The 22,571-nt window shown below is 38.4% G+C and overlaps 1 protein-coding gene across 4 annotated transcripts in view; it reads right to left on the bottom strand.

The window, feature by feature from the left end:
• Positions 1-8,225: 8,225 nt before the first annotated feature.
• Positions 8,226-22,571, bottom strand: part of SIM1 (SIM bHLH transcription factor 1) — a 70,373-nt gene continuing 56,027 nt past the window's right edge. For all 4 annotated transcript variants that reach the window (XM_045499140.1, XM_045499137.1, XM_045499138.1 and 1 more), the window contains 2 exons: positions 16,497-16,899; positions 8,226-14,061 (listed from right to left, as the gene is read on the bottom strand). In XM_045499140.1, the coding sequence (XP_045355096.1) occupies positions 13,331-14,061; positions 16,497-16,899 (1,134 nt within the window). In that variant the 3' untranslated portion in view covers positions 8,226-13,330. The remainder of the gene's footprint in view (positions 14,062-16,496; positions 16,900-22,571) is intronic.

The following is a 22,571-nucleotide window of genomic DNA, read 5'->3' on the forward strand; positions in this document are numbered from 1 at the left end:
ACTTAACAAATCAGCATCAACTCTGCCCTTTCAGAACATATTCGAGATAAACTGGGGAAAACAGCAAAAAAAGATGTGTGGGATGTGTGCCCACATGGAAGTAAAGCAGAAACATGAAATAATGAATTATAATTTCGATATAAATTTCTTACAGATGGGTCCCTGACATCTATCCAATATTGTTTCTCTCAAGTTGTAATTATAAGCTGTCCAACAAATATTTACTTAATGACAGTAATCAAAAGAAGGTTGACATGCATCATTTCACTTTGCAGTGAGAATGTGGAGGCTTAGGGTCACCCATAATCGTATCAGTTGGAAAACTCTTATATTGCCCTGATAACTCTCCCATGACAGACAAATTCAGGTTATTTTTCTATTTCAAAGGGAAAAGGAAAAGAGCCGATCTTCATTACTTTCTCTGCTCTAGCCCTGTGATAAATACTTGATATGTGTTCTTTCATTTCATCTTTATATAGACCTTTAGAGGAAGTAATATCACATTTTACAAATGAAGAAACAGGCTGATATTAAGTGTCAGCTTGCATCACTTAGTAAGAGGTGGGATTAGGATTTGAATCCAGTTCTTCAAAGCACAAATAGAGGCATAGTTTTAGCATCTACTACGTACCGGGTGTTATGTGAGATGAGGGGCATTTACAGCTGAACAGCATTCGGTTCCTGCCCTCAAAGAGCCCATATTCAAATATGGACAAATGCAAGAAGCTGAGGACAACTGAAAATACAGAGGAAAAGTTCTGAAGTTAAACATTAGCACACTGAGTACAGAGTATATGAAAAGAATAATGTGAGCAGGTTTCGGCCAGGAATGCAGGATTTCTCAACACTTGAGAGGAATGTTTCAAATTAGGAAATTAAGAAACATATTATCATTTTAAATACCAAAATAGCATTTGATAAAACTGAGTATCTGTTATTCAGGTTTACAAACTTACTAATATATTAAGTCAAAAATAAATAATTACGGGGGGGCTCCCGAAAGGCTCAGTCTGTTAAGCGTCCAATTTCGGCCCAGGTCACCATCTCATGGTTGGTGAGTTCAAGCCTGGCATCGGGCTCTGTGCTGACAGGTCCGAGCCTACAGCCGGCTTCAGATTCTGTGTCTCCCTCTCTCTCTGTCCCTCCCCTGCTCATGCTCTGTCTCTCTCTGCCTCTCAAAAATGAATAAACATTTTTAAAAATTAAAATTAATTAATTAATTAATTGCAAATATAGAAAAAAAAATATTCTTGTCAAAATCCAAAAGAATGAACTAAAAATTATTAGAAGTAATGAGTTAAATATCATTAGTATAAAATATACAAAAATTAAGCAGTTTCCTATACACTATCAATTCCAAATGAGAAAAAAGTTACATAAAAAGATCCATGTGTTAGTGGATCACAAAATTATTCAGTATCAAAGAATAGAGCCAAGAAATACACAAGTCCTATTTGAAACAAGATAAGAAATTGTATTAAAGGATGAGAATATAGTGTCATATACTATTGGGGGAAGAGTCCACTTTTACAACATCTGTGGAGGGCAATTTGGTAGTATTTATCAAAATTGAAGATACCCTTTGACCCAGCAATTTTACTTTTAAAAATCTATTCTACTGAAATTTGTTCACAGATGCAAAAGGATCTATTTGCAGAGATGTTTATTATATATATGTATATAATGTAAAAATAATAAATAAAAATTAGAAAGTAGATCTCTATCAAAAAGAGAATAAATAAACCATGGCACATCCATACTATAACATATTGTATGTCCATTAAAGAGAATAGAAGAGATATATAGAAACTGACATTGAAGGGTGCCTATAATACATTGTTGAATGAAAAAAACGAGTTTGCAAAATTGTATTCTCTTTATTACTGTACACATTTCTGGATTATGTCAATTTTTAACTATTGTTTTCATAATTCAAGAAATATCCTATAACTCACAGTATGTTCTATAAATATTGTAACAGAAATATGAACCAAGCGCTGTGTGAGCCCAGAAAGGAAGTGTAAAACTTTCCCAAAGGGGAATCAGGCTTCAGGCATCGCATGAGATCTCAGTGCCCTGAAGGGTGAAGAGGAATTTTCCCAATAAAGATTAGTTATAAAGCAGTCCAGAGAACAGCCCGTGCCAAGGCCAAGGGGGGTGAAAGTCATGGCACATTCCAGGAAGAGGTAAAACTCAGTGCAGCAGAAACCTAGGGTATCTGGGGGGCCAGATGGAGCAATGACGGAGGAGGTAGTTTGTGGTTCAGTTGGGAAGCACCTAGTGTGACGAACCAAGGAGTTTAAATTTCATTCAGATATAATAGGGACACAAAAGAGCTTTCTAGGCAGATGAATGATATATAATCTGTAGAAGACCCCGCCAACAGTGTGAGAGATACATTGTAGAGACAGGAGGAGGGAAATTGGAGGGAGAAGAAAGGGATTTTGGAAAGAGAGTAAGGAAGTCACATTGTGGTGGTATCTCATACAATGACGGGGGAAGATCTGAGAAAAGTGTTTTTAAAAATGGATCTGTGTCATGTAATATGTAATATGCATCAGAAATACAGGAAGAGACCTAGAGGCAAATCAGGGGGAAAAGTAGATTGGCGGGGGTGGAGAGAGGTGGGACACAAATGTGCTCATACTTGCCCTAAACCAGGAACTGATACAAAGTATCACACGTATATCATCTCCTTTAGTATAGGAGTCATAGGAAAAAATCATTACGTGGATGAGGCTGTTCAAGTCTCAAAAGCAGAAGGTTGAAAGAAGTTGCAAACCCCCTCGCCCCAAGAAAAGAGAGAAAACATGAAGCAACTCTAACGATGTTTAAAGGATCCAGAGCCTTAACGTTGGGTAGCACCAGTCACAGGAAGTTTAATAATAACTGTGTTATTACAGTATTACAGAGGCGCCTGGATGACTCAGTAGGTTAAGTCTCTGAGTCTTGCTTTCCACTCAGGTCATGATCTCACGGTTCCTGCCTTCTGCACCAACAGCACCACTGGGACCCTGCTTGGGATCCTCTCCCTCCTTCTCTCTCTCTCTCTGCCCCTCCCCCACTAGCGCGCACGCGTGCGCACATGCGCTGTCTAAATAAAATAATAATACTGTGGAATAAAATGAAATAACCTGAGATACATCATCGTCATCTCCAAAGGAGCATTTATTCACTCTTCTGACACATATTTACCATGTTTCTATGATTCATGGGACACAGTTCTGGGGCCTGGGGCTGCAGGTAAGTAACACAAGGACAGGGTACAGTCCTTGTTTTGAGGGTCTTTGCTGCTAATGAAAGGGCCCAGACAAGCACACCAGAGAATGTGAGGGGGTAACTGCCAAGTTGGCTAAGAACATAACCATGGGAGTTGGGGATAAAGAGTCCTGAGGTGGCAGGGGATTGCGCTGGGGGTCAGGCAAGGGAGGTCACGGGAGGCAGGCTTCAGTGGAGGGGGAGCACTGGAGGAAGTGGAGGAGTGCAAGGGCTCTGGGATTCTCCCTCACCACCGCCCCAACCGTGAACCTCTACATGTGTTGTTTGTATTGGCAGTGGCTAGCTGAATGTCATACACGGAGGCACATGCTAAGTGTTAATTGGACGCTGACTGGATGATGAATGAGAGGAAGTGGAAAATGGCACAAGCATATTCTCAGAGCCAACATCTACTGAGCAGTTGCTCTGCGCCGCGGGCTCCACGGGCATGGCTTCTTCCAATGCTCAACAACAGCTTGTGGGGAATCCAAAGCCTTAACGTAATCTCCTCATTTGACAGAGCAACGTCACCTGGTTCATGGATAAGCAGGCAGAGAAATGCAAAGATACAGATATATTTTGAGATGTGGGGATAAGAAATTGAGATATTTCAGGAAAGCAAGGACCCCAGAGCCCTGGGTCTTCAGCTCAGGGTAGGATTCAGATTGCTCTCCGAATTTAAAACAGCAGCTATAAGAGGTGAACCAAGAGTAGCTGAGCAGGAATGGGCTGATCTGGGAGTGTGTGTGTGTGTGTGTGCGCGCGCGCACGCACATGTGTGTGCACGTGTGTGTTTATATACCTAAGTATGTGTCAAAAGAATACTAGTATATGTAAAAATCCAGGGGAGGAGCTGGGAGAAACCAAAAAGGAAAAGAAGGAGAGGAGGGTAAGTAGATAAAGAGACCTGTGGATGGGTTGAAAGAAGGGTCCAAAGAGGCATCAAGACGTAAGACATAAGGGCAAAACTTCATGCTTGATCTCCATCTCTTCCTTTTAAAAAGTGTCACCTAAGAAATTATTGTTAATTTTTGTAGGTGTGCCAGTGGCATGACTATACATATATTTATAAATATAAATATATTATTTATATAAACATTATATATATGTTAATATATATATGTTAAATATATATATATATATATATATATATATATATATATATATATATATTTAAAGTCCTTATTCAGCGAGGAACCTGCCTGGCTCAGTTGGTTAAGCATCCAACTCTTGATTTCAGCTCTGGTCATGATCTCACAGTTTGTATGTTCAAGCCCCGCATGGGGCACTGTGCTGACAGTGTGGAAACTGCTTGGGATTCTCTCTCTCTCTCTCTCTCTCTCTCTCTCTCTCTCTCTCTCTCCCTCTGCCCCTACCCTACTTGCTCTCTCTCTCTCTCAAAATAAATAAATAAACTTAAAAAAATTTTAAGTGCTCATTCAGAGATGGTCACTGAAGCAAAATAACATGTCTGTGAGACGAGGGTAGCTGGAGACAAAAGTAAAAATTCAGAGCAATGCAATAAGCCATAAAGTCTCAAAAGAAGGAGACCTGGCCATAAACCAACCAAAGGGAATGTGAAAGGGTGCTAGAATTTTTCAGGCATCTTATTTCCTTTTGGGAACATTAAATGGAACAGCATCAGTGTCCGTGAAAGAAAAATAAATTTCAAAAATAAAACATTCTATGTCTTACATTAAAAGCCACCTTCTACATATTTTAATTTTATGCAGGAAAAAATATCAGGGTTAATTATATAGCAGATGTAGGTATTTAAACAAGGTATACAGGTGACTGAAAGAGGTTTTTAAGTGACGTAAAAACTTGCCAGTTTCTCCACTTGTTCTCTTTGCCACCCTGAAAAAAAATTTCTTAGCTATTGATAAACTTTAATTATATAACAGAATTGCAAATGTTTATTAAAAATGTGTCTCTGACCTTTTAAATTAAAAGGTTTAGCATGACGCCATAGATAAACCTGTCTAGCCTAACTAATGGGGCATGCGACTAACACAAGGGCTGAAATTAGAAATCTAGAAACGCACTGAATAACGAGCCTCAATTACTGTCTGAATGATTCTTCTCACATTAGATCCCAATTATATGTTCCCATGTGAACTCTGAAGACTTTATCCATAAAAAGACTCTTTTGGTTCAGCTTAAAAAAATGTATATATATATATATATATATATATATATACACACACCACACAAAGCTATCAGAAAATCCTCACCAGAAACTGAGAATGATTTCCTTATGGCTCAGGAGATACTGCCAAGATTTCCTTTCAGGTTGACTTAGATGGCACTCAAGTAAGATTCCCATATGGAATTACTCCCCACACAGGAGCCTGACCTGGGGGAAGCTGAACAAAGCAAAGATTATTTACAAACTCCCAAAGCAGGGGCTGTTTTACATTTCTCCCACCCTGGATCTAATTCCATAAGTAAATACAGCACATGTTAAGTTATAAAGCATAATTATGAAAAGGCCAAGAAGGGCTACAAAGCATCGACTCTCAGGACACTGTGAAGCAGAGGCCAAGGGCCAGGGATGGCCATACAGGCTGCGTGGGTTGCTGGCACCCGGGAGTTACTACCATCATCATCAGAGACAGACTGATCCTAGCAGGCTCATGCTGGTGCTTAAAGACTTCTTATAGGAATCATCTGTGTTCTGAGAGGGCAGCCTTCCTGTCAGATCACTTTTGAGCAGTTTCCTTCAAATGAGGAAAACACATAATGTGGTAGTTGAAGCAGCCCAGTAAGCAGTAAGCTCTACCCGCAAAGTACCCTCCAAACCAGGCCCTTAAATAATACAGGCAATACTGATGCATCTGTTCTTGATGGTGTGGGCTTTGGTCTTTATGCAAAGAGGAAGGAAAATTTTTCATGAAATAAGACAGAGTATTTAATGACAATTATGAGTAATACTTTTATTTTGGTGCATATCCTGAAAATATTGGGTAAAAAATGTATAGTTTTTTTAATGTATAGTTTTTAATTACTATTTAAGCCACTTGTATTTTATTGAAAAAGCCTCAAAACATTCTCAAATAATAGGAAATCTGTTAAAATACTTTACCTGTAATTAATTGTGCTCTAGACTTTTCTTGGTATCACTTTCATGTAAAAGAAACATCAGAATGTTCATATGGCAGGAAGCAAAGTATCATATAAGGGGGTAGAGGACTTGGCCTCTGTCTCCTTCAGGCTGGTCATCATGTGTCAGTGGAATGATGGAGAAATAGCATCCCCAGCCCTAAGACCATACATGGGCTACTGGAGCCACCCTTGACTAAAATGAGTGGTCTGTTTTATGCAACCACCATTTAGACAATGTTTCCTTTCACTTATATTTTAATTACATAAGGAAAGCAGAATGAAGTAAGGTAAAGTTCTGGAGTAAACCTTCCTGGGTTCAATTTTCATCTCCATCACTTATTGCTTGTGCCACTGAGTTACTTAACCTCTCTGAGTCTCACTCTCCTCATTAATGAAGTGAAGCATATCGATATTTCCTTCAGTGATGGTCTCTCTTCAGACTTCAGTGATAATCTGAGCTTGGTTCAGTGTCTGTTACATGGTGATTCAATAAATGCTTGTCATTTTTATGATTACGTAAAGAATTTACAGTTTCAAAGCACAAAAGGAAAATCAAGAAGCCTCTATATGTGCTTTGCTATAATGCTGTACAATGAGGAAGATTCTTGGTGTCTATCCCATTTGAGGCATATACTAGTATCCCATAAATGTAGATTAAATTCAAATAAAGTAGGTGAAAACAATTTTACTTTTAGAAAAAAAAAACGTTAAAACAATTATTTACAAAATCATGTTGGAAAATATCTGATAAATGCTATAATTTTAATGGTGATGATACTTGGGGCAACTGTGTCAAAAAAAGTTTTTTGAAATGCAAACAACATTTCTATTGAATTAATAATATATTGTGCAAGTTTGTCAAATTGGCTAAGGTTGACAATTTCTAGAATACACCAAAGTATATCAAAAATCCCTGAAAGAAAAAAAAAACATGTCAGGTGCTGTGAACTACCTGGAAATTTATTTCCGTTTGACCTAAATTACTAATTATAGATTTAAAAAGTACTTTGGATTCCAAAATCAAATTATTCAAGATATGTTTTTTATATGTTTTTAAGTGACAGAAAACTAAAAAATCTCCTATTTGGGTTTTCTTTTCCCTTGAACATTAAAAATGTAATCTGTACTTTTTGGGATGCCTGGGTGGCTCAGTAGGTTAAGCTCAGGTCATGATCTCACGGTCCATGGGTTCAAGCCCCACGTCAGGCTCTGTGCTGTCAGCTCAGAACCTGGAACCTGCTTCAGATTCTGTCTCTCCCTCACTCTCTCTGCCCCTCCCCTGCTCACACTCTGTCTCCTCTCTCAAAAATAGACATTAAAGGGGCGCCTGGGTGGCGCAGTCGGTTAAGCGTCCGACTTCAGCCAGGTCACGATCTCGCGGTCCGTGAGTTCAAGCCCCGCGTCGGGCTCTGGGCTGATGGCTCAGAGCCTGGATCCTGTTTCCGATTCTGTGTCTCCCTCTCTCTCTGCCCCTCCCCCGTTCATGCTCTGTCTCTCTCTGTCCCAAAAATAAATAAACGTTGAAAAAAAAAAAATAGACATTAAAAAAATGTACTCTGTACTTTTAAATTTCTTGCTTTGTTTTAACAAAGTGGAGACCAAAGAAGTCCTTCTTAAGATATTCTAAATTGAGAAATCATTTTCTAGTATCTAGTGAAAATCAGACCCATTACTTAATAGTTAGTGTGTATATATGTAAGCTTCTATTGCTAGGCTCCTAAAGTGTGTGTGTATGTGTGTGTTGCCTGTTCCAACAGAATTTGGAGCTCAAATGGTTCTTATTTCTTTACAGTTCCATCTTCTAGTTGACAGTCTGTTTTATCCTATGGACTTATCATGCAATGAATAATCCAGACTCAAACTGCATATTGGTAACTATATTTTAAACCAAAAAAATTCCTCACATAATAAATACATTTTATGCACATTAACTTCGAATTTACTTCAGAAAGCTATTTACAATATAAATAATTATAAATGGGAACACTTTGCAAGATATCATTGACATAGCTAATATTTTCTACTTTACATTCCAAAGCAAAAGTTCAAATTACAGATTTATACTACGATGTCACTAAAAACTATACATTGCAAGATGGTACTTGAAATATCGGCAATCAGTATCTTCTTTCACAAATATAAGCCTTTTTATAGCATGTCAGTCAAAAAACAAACATAAAATATTTTATCTTTTTTTGAAGTGCCTACTCGTACATTTCATTTTTCTTTTTGAAATAATTCCCTTTGGAAAAAAACGGAAAAAAGTTACAGTACTTCTAAAACTTTTTCCACGCCAATTTCATTTCTTTTGAAATGTAAACACATCAGGGTTGTTGGGTGTAAATTCAACTGTGATTAAATGTGTTCCAGATCAGCAAACTAGGACAAACTCTCCACTATGTAGGTGTATGAAAGCAAAGTCCCATGCAGCAAAATTGCAATAAATAAAATTATAAGTGTTTGGTTTGAAATTATTAGGATTTCTCATGTGAACCATCAGTTTTTAAGGAGCACAATAGAACAGAATCTTGTTACTTGCTTTACAATTGTGTGTGTATGTACGTGCGTGTACACACACATACATACACACATACATACTCACACGTATGGCCTTTCTGCATACAGTGCTAGAGAAGGAACTCTGAACAAATCCCCATTTGGATATGAGCACAGTATCACGTTTTAAGTTGAGCGCTACCCGTACAACTTTTATGCACAAGAAATGAGCACCACATGGAAATTTCCCCCAAGAGTATTTTCTATGTAACATACTCTTTACATGTGTCCATAGTTGTTCTGTTGTTCATTTAAAGTTTAGAACGATAATTTATCTGCAATGCATGTCCCAATAAGAACTAACCAATAGATTTGCTGTCTTAGAGTCAAATTCCTATTCACAAAAACACATTTACATTAAAATTGAATCACTTATTTGGAGAGCCATAGGATTCACATTCTTTGTTAAATCATTCAGAAAATAGAGTGTATATCTATGTTCTATGGTTTGAGTTGAACTGGGGAACCAAATCTGGACATTCAAACTTTTTAAATCAAAGAAAGTATATTAAAGTGTAAGCTATTCCACTGGGAAAACTAAGTGACCCCCCCCCCCAAATAGCCAAATCCTCAATTTTCCAAATATCAGCATTCACTCTGTCACTTCCAAATACTACTAGTACTAATAGAATTGCACTGACTATCTTAGTAATGTCCTACTCTTGAAAGAGAGAGAGCTATAAAATAACATATCTGTATTCAGAATGTCTCTTCAGCTGTAGTGTCTTCTATCAAACTTATTTGGTCTAGGTCTTGGGGGGTAAAAAGCCTTTCATTTTATTTTAAAATAGCTATGCATATTTTCCAAATGACCTTTTATTGAATAGATCCTTATCCCTCATTTAAAAAATAAAAGAAAATGGAGCATATTATCCTTTTCTGGACGATCCCATTAAAGCTCATTTTAAGTGGGATTCTCTGCCCAAAGGCAGCATGTGGCAGCAGGGTGTAGAGAGAATTAAGAATAGTACCCGATGGAAGTATTCTAGCCCTATAAAATATAATCAAGAGAGAATAAGTGGGTTTTCTGTATAAACACTGAAGGCAAGCAAATCATTTATTGCATCCTGTCTCATTTTGAATGTCACATCAGCACTGTGTCATATTATCCTGGATCAGACAATTACAGCTTAGAAAAGCTAGCCCATTATATTCAGCACAGTATGTCACAAGACTTGTGAAACTGAAGTACACTGAATTGTCCGACCTGTAGTGATTATAACATTAATATCATGCATCTAAAAATAATACATCACATCTGTATATTCTCAAAGGTTTTAATGGAATTTTCTCAAGAAACATTGGGAAAATATTTATTTATTTCTTTGGTCATCCAAATTTTTAAATTGGGTATGACAGGTACGTAAAATGGGCAATAAAGATATTCTTACTACTCCTAGAAAGCATGAACTTTGTATCCTCTAATGGAATTGCTACATATGATACTAATAATTGGATATAGCACATTTTTATGAATCCCAAAGGTGGTATAAAAATCAGACCTCTCTATTTCAATCTAGTATCATGATTCTCAACATTTAGCAAAGTTATGGAAATCAAGGATTAAAACTAAAGCCAATCTAACTTTAAGTCATTGGGAACATACGCATTTTACATCCCATATCTTAAGAAGACACAGATGCCATCTTCATTATGAGGAAATATGTTATTGGACAGGACAAGATAATGCAGATTACAAATAAATTTGAACACATTTTTGTGTATATTAAAAAGGTACTTTGTCATAAACTGTCTCATCTTATTTTGAGGTCATTTTGTAATAATTATGCCACATTGCAAAAAAGGTAAGCTATATAATATTATGGGCCTATAAGGCATTATATGTAATGTAATAAATCTGCTACTATAAAGTTATTGACCTGTAAACTAAATAAATGCTTTGTATTTAAAACTGGGCCAAAATTTTTAATTAAGATCTAATGTAGTTAATTTTGTCTTCCCTTAAAAATATGGGTCATATCATTTTAAAGAGCATTATTCCTTCTGATTACCCCCATTTGTAAAGTTCATAATTTATTTTTCATCACTTAACTATATCATTTTAAAATTTAAGTGAAATCTCTTTAATGACATTCTTTTCTTTCACATCAGTTCATTTCCCTTGATTCTTAAGGTTCTATTTATTTTATAGCATCTGTCTCTGACATTTTTGGTAGAATGTATATCCATCAATAAAACCCATCTGTATAGATTTCCTTTCCAAAATACACCATATTCCTCAGGTACCTGTGTCTTTGAACCATTAACCCATCTACAGAATTCTCCAAACATGTTAGCATTCCTACTTCATGCTTCAAATTGAACAAAAATGTATTTTATGTATTCCAGGGTTTTTTCATAAATATTTGTCTCAAAATCACTGAACACTTTCGCTTCTATGGCCCAAAATGTCATTTTTATTGTTCTTTGAAGTTTTTTTTTGACAGTATATATGATAACCACTAACTTTCTCACTTGTGAGAAACTTTTTCCATTTAGAAGACAAATGTTGCTATGTCATACCCAAGAAATACTTACTCAATTTCATGTAGCCTCTTTTCTTCTATACAAACATCCCGGTCTTCTTCTCTCCAATTATCATCATTCAGATTGTCACCCATAAACTGTCAAATAACTGTGTTAAATGATGAACATAGAGTACTAATCCCTGAGTGGTCAATGTCATGTTCTGCCTTCAAAATTATAAGTCAGTTTCTTCCAATACATTCCCCTCCTTGCATATGGCAAGAGTTTGAGACATGGGACGCCCAGGAAATACTACCTATGAAATTTCTCTAATCACTTGTGTCACTTTGCTTTGATTCCTAGAGAACAGCGCATTAAATAAATCTTACATTTTTTCTGCTCCCTCATCAGTTTCTACCGTCTACATTTTGGCTGAACCAGAAAGTTGATCACAGCTATACATGCTTAAAAGAGCCCCTGTACCTGCTGAAGTTACAAAGCACCTAGACCTCTGTACGAGGGCAGAAAAGCCAGAGTGATCAGTCTTGACAACTGACAGCACAGAGTTAACTGGTTAACAAGTATACTTCTGCTGCACCAACGATCCACGAAACGATGAAACATCAGAATAGCCATACAGACAAAGAAAGTAGGGCCCAGGCATCAATATTCCCCAAATGGGTTACAGGCAGTGTCAGAACTGGAACCCAGAGATCTTGCATTCCAGTCTGCTGGTCTTTCTACCGTATCACACGAACTTAACACCAAGCTTGTTGTTTTTGCCATTTACAAACAATAAGGAAAATGAGCGCTTTGCATGTTCTTTCAATCGAAGTATACTCGCGCACTTTTAACCACTTGTCTATCAGCCCATGCTTTTATCTGAGGCTCTTTCCTGAGGCTCTCCACATGTTGTCACATTTGCACATCTGTGCTTTGAAATGTTTTTCAAACACTTACACCGCTGCTATGTAGCACTTCACTGGCTTCCCTTACTTATTTTCTGTAGTGATCAACCTTTTTTTTCTTGATGAATTGGTTTGAGGATTTTATTCGGTTGGTTTCATAAGCCTCAAATATGTTGATTACATATTCTGAGCCTTAAATTGTTGTGTTGAGATATCATTTCATTTCTTATGCCTCTGGCCTTTCCATCTTTAGTAAACTATTTCCAGTTAGGCACACTAGGTTTTTGAAGTGTGTCCCAACATCTCGGTGCTTTTACTTAGAAAACCCTCACTGCTATGTCAGTGTGATCCTGTTCCTTGTCTAACTCAAAAGTAAGGTGAAAAATCACCACTTCCTGATTGCTTATAATGGATACCAGGTGGAAACTCGTTCTTGTACCATATCCAGAACCATTTCCCTAATTTATGCCTGAACCAAATGAGCTGGCTGGTCAAAACCACAATTAAGAAACCGGTTTACAAGATGTATCTCTCTCTTTCTCAGTTATCTTAGGAAGGAAAATTTCTTGAATACACTTAATGTGCTAAGGTTAAGAAAACTTACCCGTTTGGGTTGTATTAAAGGTGTATAGTCTATGTTTCTGCATGCAAAGTGTGCACAGCAGTCTGTGGATCGTGGTTGGTCTGTGTGTATGAGGTTTACTGGATCCTCACTATGCAATGCTGTCCTCCACCAGTCTTTCATGTGGTGTATATGCTCACTTAATCTACAAGAGTACTTTTCAATTCAAAATTTATGTATTCTGGCTCCCATATAATTAGAGGGGCAATTTATGTATTCACTTTAGCTCCATTATCTGTGTGTAACCCTGAACGCAAGTGCTCTTTTCTTTGATTTCACAGGAACACATGTCAAATACCCAGTAACTTAAATTATCCTCTCTAACCATCTGTGGCATAGTAAATGCTAGTAATGGGGTATTAAACTATAAATATGTTTCAGAGATCCTTAAAGAACAAAATATTTTAGAAAAACATCAGCTTCCATTGGTTATTATAACAGATGTTCCCTTGTGTCCTTGTGCTGGGTCTGGCTGCATCCTTAGATGGGAAGTTACATCAAAGTGTGAGCCATTACAGCCCAAGGAATAGTTTCTAATGGTTTCAGCGTCATATAAGTGCTCCAGGGCATATCCAGTTAATGTGTAAGCATGCTTATCGAAATACTGCCGGTGAGAACCAAAGCAGTTTGGAGAGACAGCGGGATGGTCTCCCGCGGTCTGATGTGGAGACATTTCCGAATGTAGATAGTCTTTAGCTAGGATCAAACTGGATTTTGAAATGCGATCCGAATTGGGACTACTTATTCGAGACAGTGCAGTGGGACTGTTGTCATAGTCATTTTCGTGGGGGCTCAGCATCTTTCCCTCTCTCTGCTGGATGTGGTCACATGGTGAAGTGTTGGCAAGAGCAGAGCCGTGGCAGACTTCCCCTGTTGGTGGGGGCTGTTGATAGTTTGCAAAACAGAGGGAGTGTTTTTTCCCAGCTCCATTAATGGAGGCCAGTTGGTCTGGGGGGGCTTTCCTTAGCTGCAATCTGTTCTCTTCTTCTTTAATCATTTGCTGGGTGGCTCTTATCAGAGTTTCAATTTTGCTAGGTTCATGCGGGCTACTTTGATACTGCTCAGTGCGGTATCGGTCACCTGATTCGCTGGCAGATCCAGGGTCTGGAGAACTCACCACACTATCTTCATCCCAGTGACCTCGCCCTAGAAATTAGAAAAAGTAAAAAGTGGTCTCAAAATTCACCCCCCAAAATGCAAGGGCATTTTCTTTTTCCTATTAAAAGAAACCTTCATCTTTCATTTTAACTATATGCACCAATATTTGAAACAGACACAGGCTTTCATGACAAACAAAGCGTCAATCTATCATCCTGGCATTCATAGTTTTCAGCGGCTTTTAAGTGGAGAGGAAGTTTATCACAAGTTTTTTTAGAAGGTAAACCTTGTTCATGGGTTGTGGATGTCAATTAGCAAAATGGTAGCGTGTTTATACTTCTCCATGTATGCATATCATTGGACCTGCCTGACTGTAAAAAATAAAATTAAAACGCATAGCATTTGGCTTATGTTATTTTCTAAAGAAATGTTACGTTAAACTGATACTTAGAAAATGCTTTCCATTGGATTTGAGGAAGACAATGATATAGACTGGACTACTTTCCCAATTCTAAATAAATCATCTAAAATGTTAAAATTATTAAGTGTATCATAAATAGAGTTACAATAAAGCTCTAATGCTAGTTTTATAACTATTTGAGGGTTAAATATATATATTCATATGTGTATGTATGGATATATATATATACACAAATATATCTTGTCCCAATCAAAAACATAAATATCTTTTTCTCAAATCTAGAGGAATATATCTCAGCTTCACATATACTCATACAGTAACTCTGGTATCTTAGATTGTTTCTGAAATAAGGTGAAGAATAAATGCTAAGCAAAATAGGTCAGTCAGAGAAAGACAAGTATCATACGATTTCACTCATACGTGGAATTTAAGAAACAAAACAAAACAGAGGAACATAGGGAAAGAGAAGAAAAAAAAGATAAAAACAGAGAGGGAGACAAACCATAAGGGACTCTTAATACAGAGAACAAACCGAGTGTTGCTGGCAGGGTGTTGGGTGGGGAGATGGGCTAAATGGGTGACGGGCAACAAGAAGGGCACTTGTTGGGATGAGCACTGGGTGTTAGATGGAAGTGATGAATCACTGGGCTCTACTCCTGAAACTAATACTACACTGTCTGTTAACTAACTTGAATTTAAATAAATAAATCTTTTTAAAAAAATAAGCAAACAAATAAATGTTTTAAATGTTAATAGCAATCTGTTCTGAACCAAGGAGAGAGATCTAATATAGAGGAATAATGCATCCAAAATATATTCCATAAATTCCACTAGTCTCAAAGCATTCTGAAGTCAATATAAAAAGAGAGAAGAAAATCAGGAAGGGGCATACGAAAGCTGTAAACTGCTTAATGCAGCAGAGAAGCCCTGGATCACACTATTCATTGCTTTCCTTTTCCTTTTTCTTCTTATTTTATTTCTAATATTTTCTTCCAGACCATGTAGGTTAAGCCAGGATTTTCACTTCACTCCATTCTTTGGCAAGCAATTGCCCTTTGCCCTGGGTTTCCATTACCAGTCTACCATACTAGAGATACTCAAAGCAAGAGCAGAAAAATAAAAAAGCAAAAACGGAAACAAATTAAGATCCTTCACAGAAGACAGTCAGTGCCTGGGTGGTATCTGACAGGAGACTATGGGTGAGTACAACATTGTCTAACACATTTCTCATCCTAAAGACCCAGCAAGAAGAGTAACATCATCGTGTCAGGTCAGTCTAAAGGACACTGACTTGTAATGAAATAGGGAGGGTGTAAGAGACCTGCTTGGACCCACACTTGGAATGGACAGAAAGGGCTTTCCTTCACCAGTGAACTTTGAAATGAACAGAGAAGAGCATTACTGCCACTGGAGACTTCAACCATAGTGCCCACTTCTGTGTGCTCGTAAAACTGTGTCATAATCCCAAGGGGAAATTTTCCACGGGTTCTCTCTATCACTTCATCCTTTGCTCACAGGGACCAATGGGTTGTCCTAATAATGGGGCAAAGGGGTGGTTATCAATATTTAATGCCCAGAGGGCCAGGAAGGGTAAATCATCTGTGAAGTGAGTGACAGGCCATGAAGCAAAGCCTGGCCTCCCCAACAGTGGTGTCCTTATTGAGAAGCACTACTCCACGAGCCCCAAAACTACCGAGGTCCACATCTGAAGCATCAGAGTACAGAAGAAACTAACACGCAAGAAATTTAAGTGCATACCAATTACAAGTTCAACAGTCTTCCTAAAAAATTGGCCTTAATTTCTACACTTTCTATGATACTTAAAATGGGAATCATTTTTACTCACCTGTCAAAAATAAATGCATTTGGCAAACATTACCAAAAATTAAACACTTCAAATGAGTGGCTCTGGTTTGTAAAACCCCCCTAGTGTGAGTTGCTGGTGTGTAATTTCAAAGGAGAAGACCACTGGGTGAGTCACTCCAGTGTCAAACCTAGAATATTAGAAACCTGCCCAGGGGCTCAAAGCTGCCGGCTCAGGAGTCACTTCAACTACCCTTACCGTGGATCCTGTGCACTGAAGCGATGTGAGGCATGCTGTTTTCATAGGCTTCTCTGCTTTCTGGGGAGGACTTGGTCAGGGGCAAGGCTGCACGAGAGCCCCACCAGGGCTCCCTCCCGGCCTGCGGCGTTCCCAGGAAGTACCTGCCTGCCTCACACCGGCCTCCCTCGCAGGCCTGGGTGTGGAAATGCCTCTCCTCCACCAGCCTGGAATGGTCCAGCGCAAAGCCATAGCAGAGAGAGCTGCGGTCAGAGAATTGTCTGTAGGCGCACGACGCGTCATGCTGAGATCCTGGCCTCTCCGCGGGGTCCAGGAGCTGCGGAGAGGCTGTGTCTGTCAGGGGACTTCCACCCCACTGGCTGTCGTGATCAGATTCAGATCTTTCCGTGTGAAATCCCGAATACTGAAACAAAAAGAGTGAGGAAAGTACATTTCAAAAAAAAAAAAAAAATAGCCTTTTTACTCTGCAAGCACCACTAAGGTCACATTGGGCTTAAGGCACCAGGTTAAGCTCTATAAACTCTAGCACCACACTGGGCACCTCTGACTTGGAATCAGTTAAAGAGCCATAGTGCCTCAAAAGAAAATCGTTTTGGCTGCTGAAAGGAGGAGATGAAAATAATAACAAACAGGGGGGAACTAAATACCACCCACTGCTGGAAGTACTTCCTGTGAGTGACTTCACCTCGTTTTTTTATATTAACCCTTTCATGAAGATATTGGTAACCCATTGCATGAATAGAGAAACTAAGGCCCAAAGAGAAAATGATTTGTTCAGGCCCAGGTTAGTGGGTGGCAGTCAAGATTGAAACCCAAGCTCTTCATCACTACCCAAATGGGAGTGCCAAAGGGAGAGTCCAAGAAAGCTCTATATTCTATTTCAATTTACTGTTCAGAATTTTTTTCTTAATTAAAAGACAAAATGAAAATAAGGTTTAAGTTCCAAAGTGCTGCACCCTCTTCACTCTTCATGCCAGACACAGTGCTCTGAGGGCCATGCTTGATACACAATAGGATAGTTAATAAAGGCCTAACTAATTCAATGGCAAACATACTTTTAAAAAGCCTTGCCCATACAGACTGAGTCTATTCACTAGGATGTGTTTCTTGCTTCCTAAAGTAAACTTTCAAATATGCATAGGATCGTCAGGGCAAAACAGCCGCAGGCAATACTGTGCTGGGATCACACTGCTCACCTGTTGCCAGAGTGTGTGATCTGGTGTTGAAAGAAAACGTAAATGGTGTGACAGACCTCCCTAGGAGGTATGCTCAATTTGAAGTTCCTCATGAGACACTAAAGAGTAATACGATTTCTACCAGTTTTTGCTTACTTATGCCAAACACAAATCTAGGTGCCGTGTAGAGATTACCTGCCAAGATCATAATAGATGCCATTTATTGAGAACTTACAGTGTGCCTGGCAATTGCTAACCATAGTACATACATTATATCATTGAATCCTCACAGCCTCCTGGACAGTAACATATCTCCATTTCCTCCACGGGGAAACTGCATTACTGGGGGGTTTTAATAAGATGGTATGGCCACCCCACAGTCTATCTGGTCTCAAAGCCTGCTCTCCAAACTATGATTTTACCCTTGAGAGAGGACACTGTCAAGGAGAGAAAAAAGGATCCAATGTTAGATTTCCAGAAAAGTGGCAGGAACCAAAATACAGTCTCAGGAACTAAAATATGAGTCCACTTACATGTTATTTCTTACCCCAGAAGAAAGAGGGATGGATGTGTGGTGCTGTGGGGGAGCCTAGGAGAAATTCAGGCAGCTCTGCTTGGGGCTCTTAGAGCCAGGGAGATGAGGTACAGAGGTTCCCCTGGGGGAAATCCAAAGTATCCTAATAACATAGCAAGTTCAGGAAAGAGTGCTACACAAATTCTAAGCTCAAGATTTTTCTATTACCATATCTAATTATTATTTTAATTATTTTCCAAAGGTACACATGGACTATCAGCACATTCCACCAAGAAAAAAAAAAGTAAATGCAACTTCTTTCCCTGTAGAACCATAAGATGAGCACAACAAGGGATCCTGAGTGCCATTTCCCTACATCACACCTCCACCTGCCATCAGTCTTTTCTTCCCATGAATGCCAGCCTCTCTTTTTCTAAGATACCACATTCCCTTTCAGCAAGTGAGGGTTGGCACACGTCTCCTTACCGAGGGGGGATGAGAGTGCTCGACATTTGCCCTTTGGTAACACCATTTGTGCACTTACCTAGGAAAATTTCAGATCATCAGTGCTCTTCCAAGCCAGGAATTGCCCAGACCCTGCTTGTTTTGATAAACGTATAAACCAGGTCTATTTCTGAAGTACTCCAGTCAAGACTTTCGAGCCTTGTTGAGAGGGGAAAAAGCTTTCCCTGAGTGCATATGGGGAAGTGCTATTGGCGCAGCAGAGAAGAACATTCTGTCCTTTGCTCACAAAGAAAATTCAACACAAGGCAACCCCGGCATACATGAGGTATACATTTCACGAGCACCCAAAGACGAATTTGATGGATAAGCCTCTTGTCAACAGTGAGGAAACCATGACAGCAGGCGCACTGCCCTTGAAGCAGGCAAAAGTTGGGTGGTTGAGTTAGACCAAGATCTCACACTGCTTTAGAGGCACAGAGGAAAAGCCTAACTGCAAACCTTTGTTTCTCAAGACCTGTATACTTGCACCTGTGTGCACCATCAAATCTCTGAGCCACATTCATCCCATTAAAATGAACCGCAGTAGGTGTCAACTCCGTGGAGAACACTACAGACCCATAAATTGATCTGAAAAATGTCAGGTGTTCATCAAGTCTTAGGGGAAAGAGAGAGAGCAGAAAGGAAGGAAGGCAGCCAATACGTGCGGAGCATGCTGTACAATCAGTGAATGCTGCATAAGAAGGCGAGAAACCTCTAGGTCTATCCTCACACCTACTTCTGCTGCTTACTACATGTACAATCTCAGGCAAGTGATTTAATTTCTTCTGTTGCAACAGGAAAGGGGTCATGGTGATACTTAACCTACCAAAGACCAAACCAGAATAGAGGCCATTTAATGGAAGAGGAAATAGGGACAGGGAACCAAGAGAACCTGGTTCCAGGTCCACCCTGCTAGTAACTCTCAGAGTAACCTTAGGCAAATTGTCTTTCTTAACCTCACCTGAAGAATGATACATTGGATTAGATTAGATGCTAATTTTTCTTTCAGCTTTAAAATTCTATATGATATAATCATCATTTGGTATCCTTTCTAGTGTTAAAATGGAGGATTCCTATGCCTGTCCATATATTTCACTTATTTAAAGAATATAAATTATTTAGAACTATAATCCAAGTCCAAGAATTTTTATTGCCATGGTATAAAAAGAAAGTTGTTATGTAAGTTTTATTTTACTGTTATGTCAATTTTCCCCCAAGTATCCCCTTGTGGCACAAGTTTTATAGGGACTACATGATGCCTTTTGGTCAATAAATTATTATATTCTAGAGTCTTCTGAGTATGAATGAGCATATGTCAGCCATTTGAATATGTATCTCTTTGCCCATTCTACCCCCATACTTATATGGTCAACGAAGAGCACAAATTGAATCACCCATGACCCATCCTATTGGCATTACAAGGAGGCAGAGAATATGCTAAATGTCAAACCATTTATTAAAAAATAAGAATAAAAAGTCAAACAGCAGCTGCTATGAACCTGCAGGTGCAGAGAGTATGGTAAGGGCAGGTATAAGAGACTCCAAGAAACACAGAGAAAGAGAGAGAGAAAGAGAAGCTTCGGACATTGGGGAAACAGACAAAATCATCTGCAGAAATAAAACAGTTACCACAAGTAAGTGCCAAAATAAGAACAGAAGTCAGTATCTGGTAGTTCACAGCACTGGCCACAGGAAAGGGCTCAAAATCAAGCAAAATCTAAGGTAGCAGCTCGAGACAAGTGTCATTTTCATAAGAGAAGAGTATAAACTGAGAATGGGTCGTGTCCATAAAGCAGATAGCAGTGAGAGGAAAGGAGGACACGGAGGAAATCGTGGGTCCAGAAGACAGGAAAGAAGAACAGTAACAGGTGAATCCCATCTTCCTCTGTACCCTCTCTACCAGCATCGTCATCCATTTACACAATTGTATTTGACAAAACTGACAAGACAGAGTGCTTTTTAATTAGTAACCCAACTCATGAAATGCTAAGGAGTAGGGAGAAAAAATTAAACTCCCTATAAAACTCCTGTAGGAAAAAAACATGAAATGGAAATAACCATCTCATCTGATAAAAATTCTCATCAAATAACCGACCATGCCATAAGGGAAAGTTGTAAGACAACACACCAAACTGAAATAAGTACGTCCAACAAGACACACGGATGTGCACACACCCAGAATCAGAAATTTTGAAACTAAGAAATGGGCCCCAAACTCCACCCAACAACAACAACATCAAAACAGGAAAAAATGCAATGAAAACTGACCAAATTCAAAGAAATCGAATAAGTGAAGAATAAGTTACAAGCTGTGAAAAGGAGAATAGATTTGAATAAAAATTTAATGAGGGAGATTGAAGAAAAGCTGGAAAACATGCAAGGAAACAAAACCCGGAAAGAGCAAATTAAAAGGTCAGAGAAAGTGACTAAAAGAAGACAGAAAAGTTTCAATAAATGCATAGTGTTTATGTAAAAGGCAAAGGAACTAGAATTGTTAGAACAATTTGAAAAAGAAGAGTAAAGTGTGAGAGAGAATCTGTCTACCCAACTTTGAGACTCACCACATAGCTATAGTTATCATAACTGTGTGCTATTGTTGGAAAAATACATGCACGGATCAATAAAACACAATCCAGAATCCAGAAAGGAACCCCATACAAATATGCCCAACTGCGTTTTTATGAATATGCAAAAACAATACAACAAAGCAAAGACAGATTTCTCAACAAACAGCACTGAAGTACTTGGACATCTACAGGCAAAAATAAAATGAACCTCAACCTAAGTCTCATACCTTATATAAAAATTAACTCAGATGAATCATAGACTTAAATATAAAAAGTAAAATTGTAAAACTACCAGAAAATGACAACAAAAAAAGAAAATCTTTAAGATCTGGGGCTAGGTAAAGATTTCTTAGACTTGATACCAAAAACACAAAGCATAGAAGAAAAAATTGACAAATTGGACTTGATCAAAATTAAAAACTTTCACTCTACAAAAGACTCTGTTAAGAGGATGAAAGGACAAGCTGTAAACTGGGTGAAAATATTTCAAAGCCACATATCCAACAAAGGACTAGAATCTAGAATCTATAAAGAACTTCCAAAACTCAATAATAAAAAAACACATGGGCAGAAGACATGAAGAGACATTTCACCAAATAGATATGCAGGTGATAAATAATCACATGAAAAGATTTTCAATATCACTAGCTATTAGGGAGATACAAATTAAAACCACAATGAAATATCACCACATACCTATTAGACTGGCTAAAATTAAAAATAGTGACAACAGCAAATGCTGACAGGAAAACTGGGTCACCTATATATTGCCGGTGGGAAAACGGTACAGCTACTCTGGGAAACAGTCTGGCAATTTCTAAAAAAAAAAATACTGAACGTACAACTACCATATGTAATCCTGCACATTTTTCCAGATAAATGAAAATTATATTCATACAAAAACCTATATACAAATGTCTAGAGCAGTATTTTTTTTCCACTTTCTGGTCCTTTTTAATTGTTATTGTGTTCTTCTTTTTTTTTAAATTATTTTTAACTGTGGTAAAATGCACATAAAATTTTCGATCTTACCAATTTTAAGTGTACATTTCAGTGTCACTGAGAACATTCACATTCCTGTGCAACCATTAACACCATCTGTCTCCAGAACTCTTTATTCTGCAAAACTGAAACTCTATGCCCATTAAACAATAACTCCCTATTCTCCCCTCCCTGGAGCCCCTGGACACCACCACTCTCACTTTCTTTCTGACACAGGAAAAACAAATGAACCCCAGGAGCCCCCAGCATCGGCTAGCATTGGGTATTCCCAGAACCCAGCTATCTCAGAGACCTTTCTGAAACACTTATCTAA

This window comes from Leopardus geoffroyi, chromosome B2 (assembly GCF_018350155.1).
Source record: "Leopardus geoffroyi isolate Oge1 chromosome B2, O.geoffroyi_Oge1_pat1.0, whole genome shotgun sequence".
NCBI classification, from domain to species: domain Eukaryota; kingdom Metazoa; phylum Chordata; class Mammalia; order Carnivora; family Felidae; genus Leopardus; species Leopardus geoffroyi.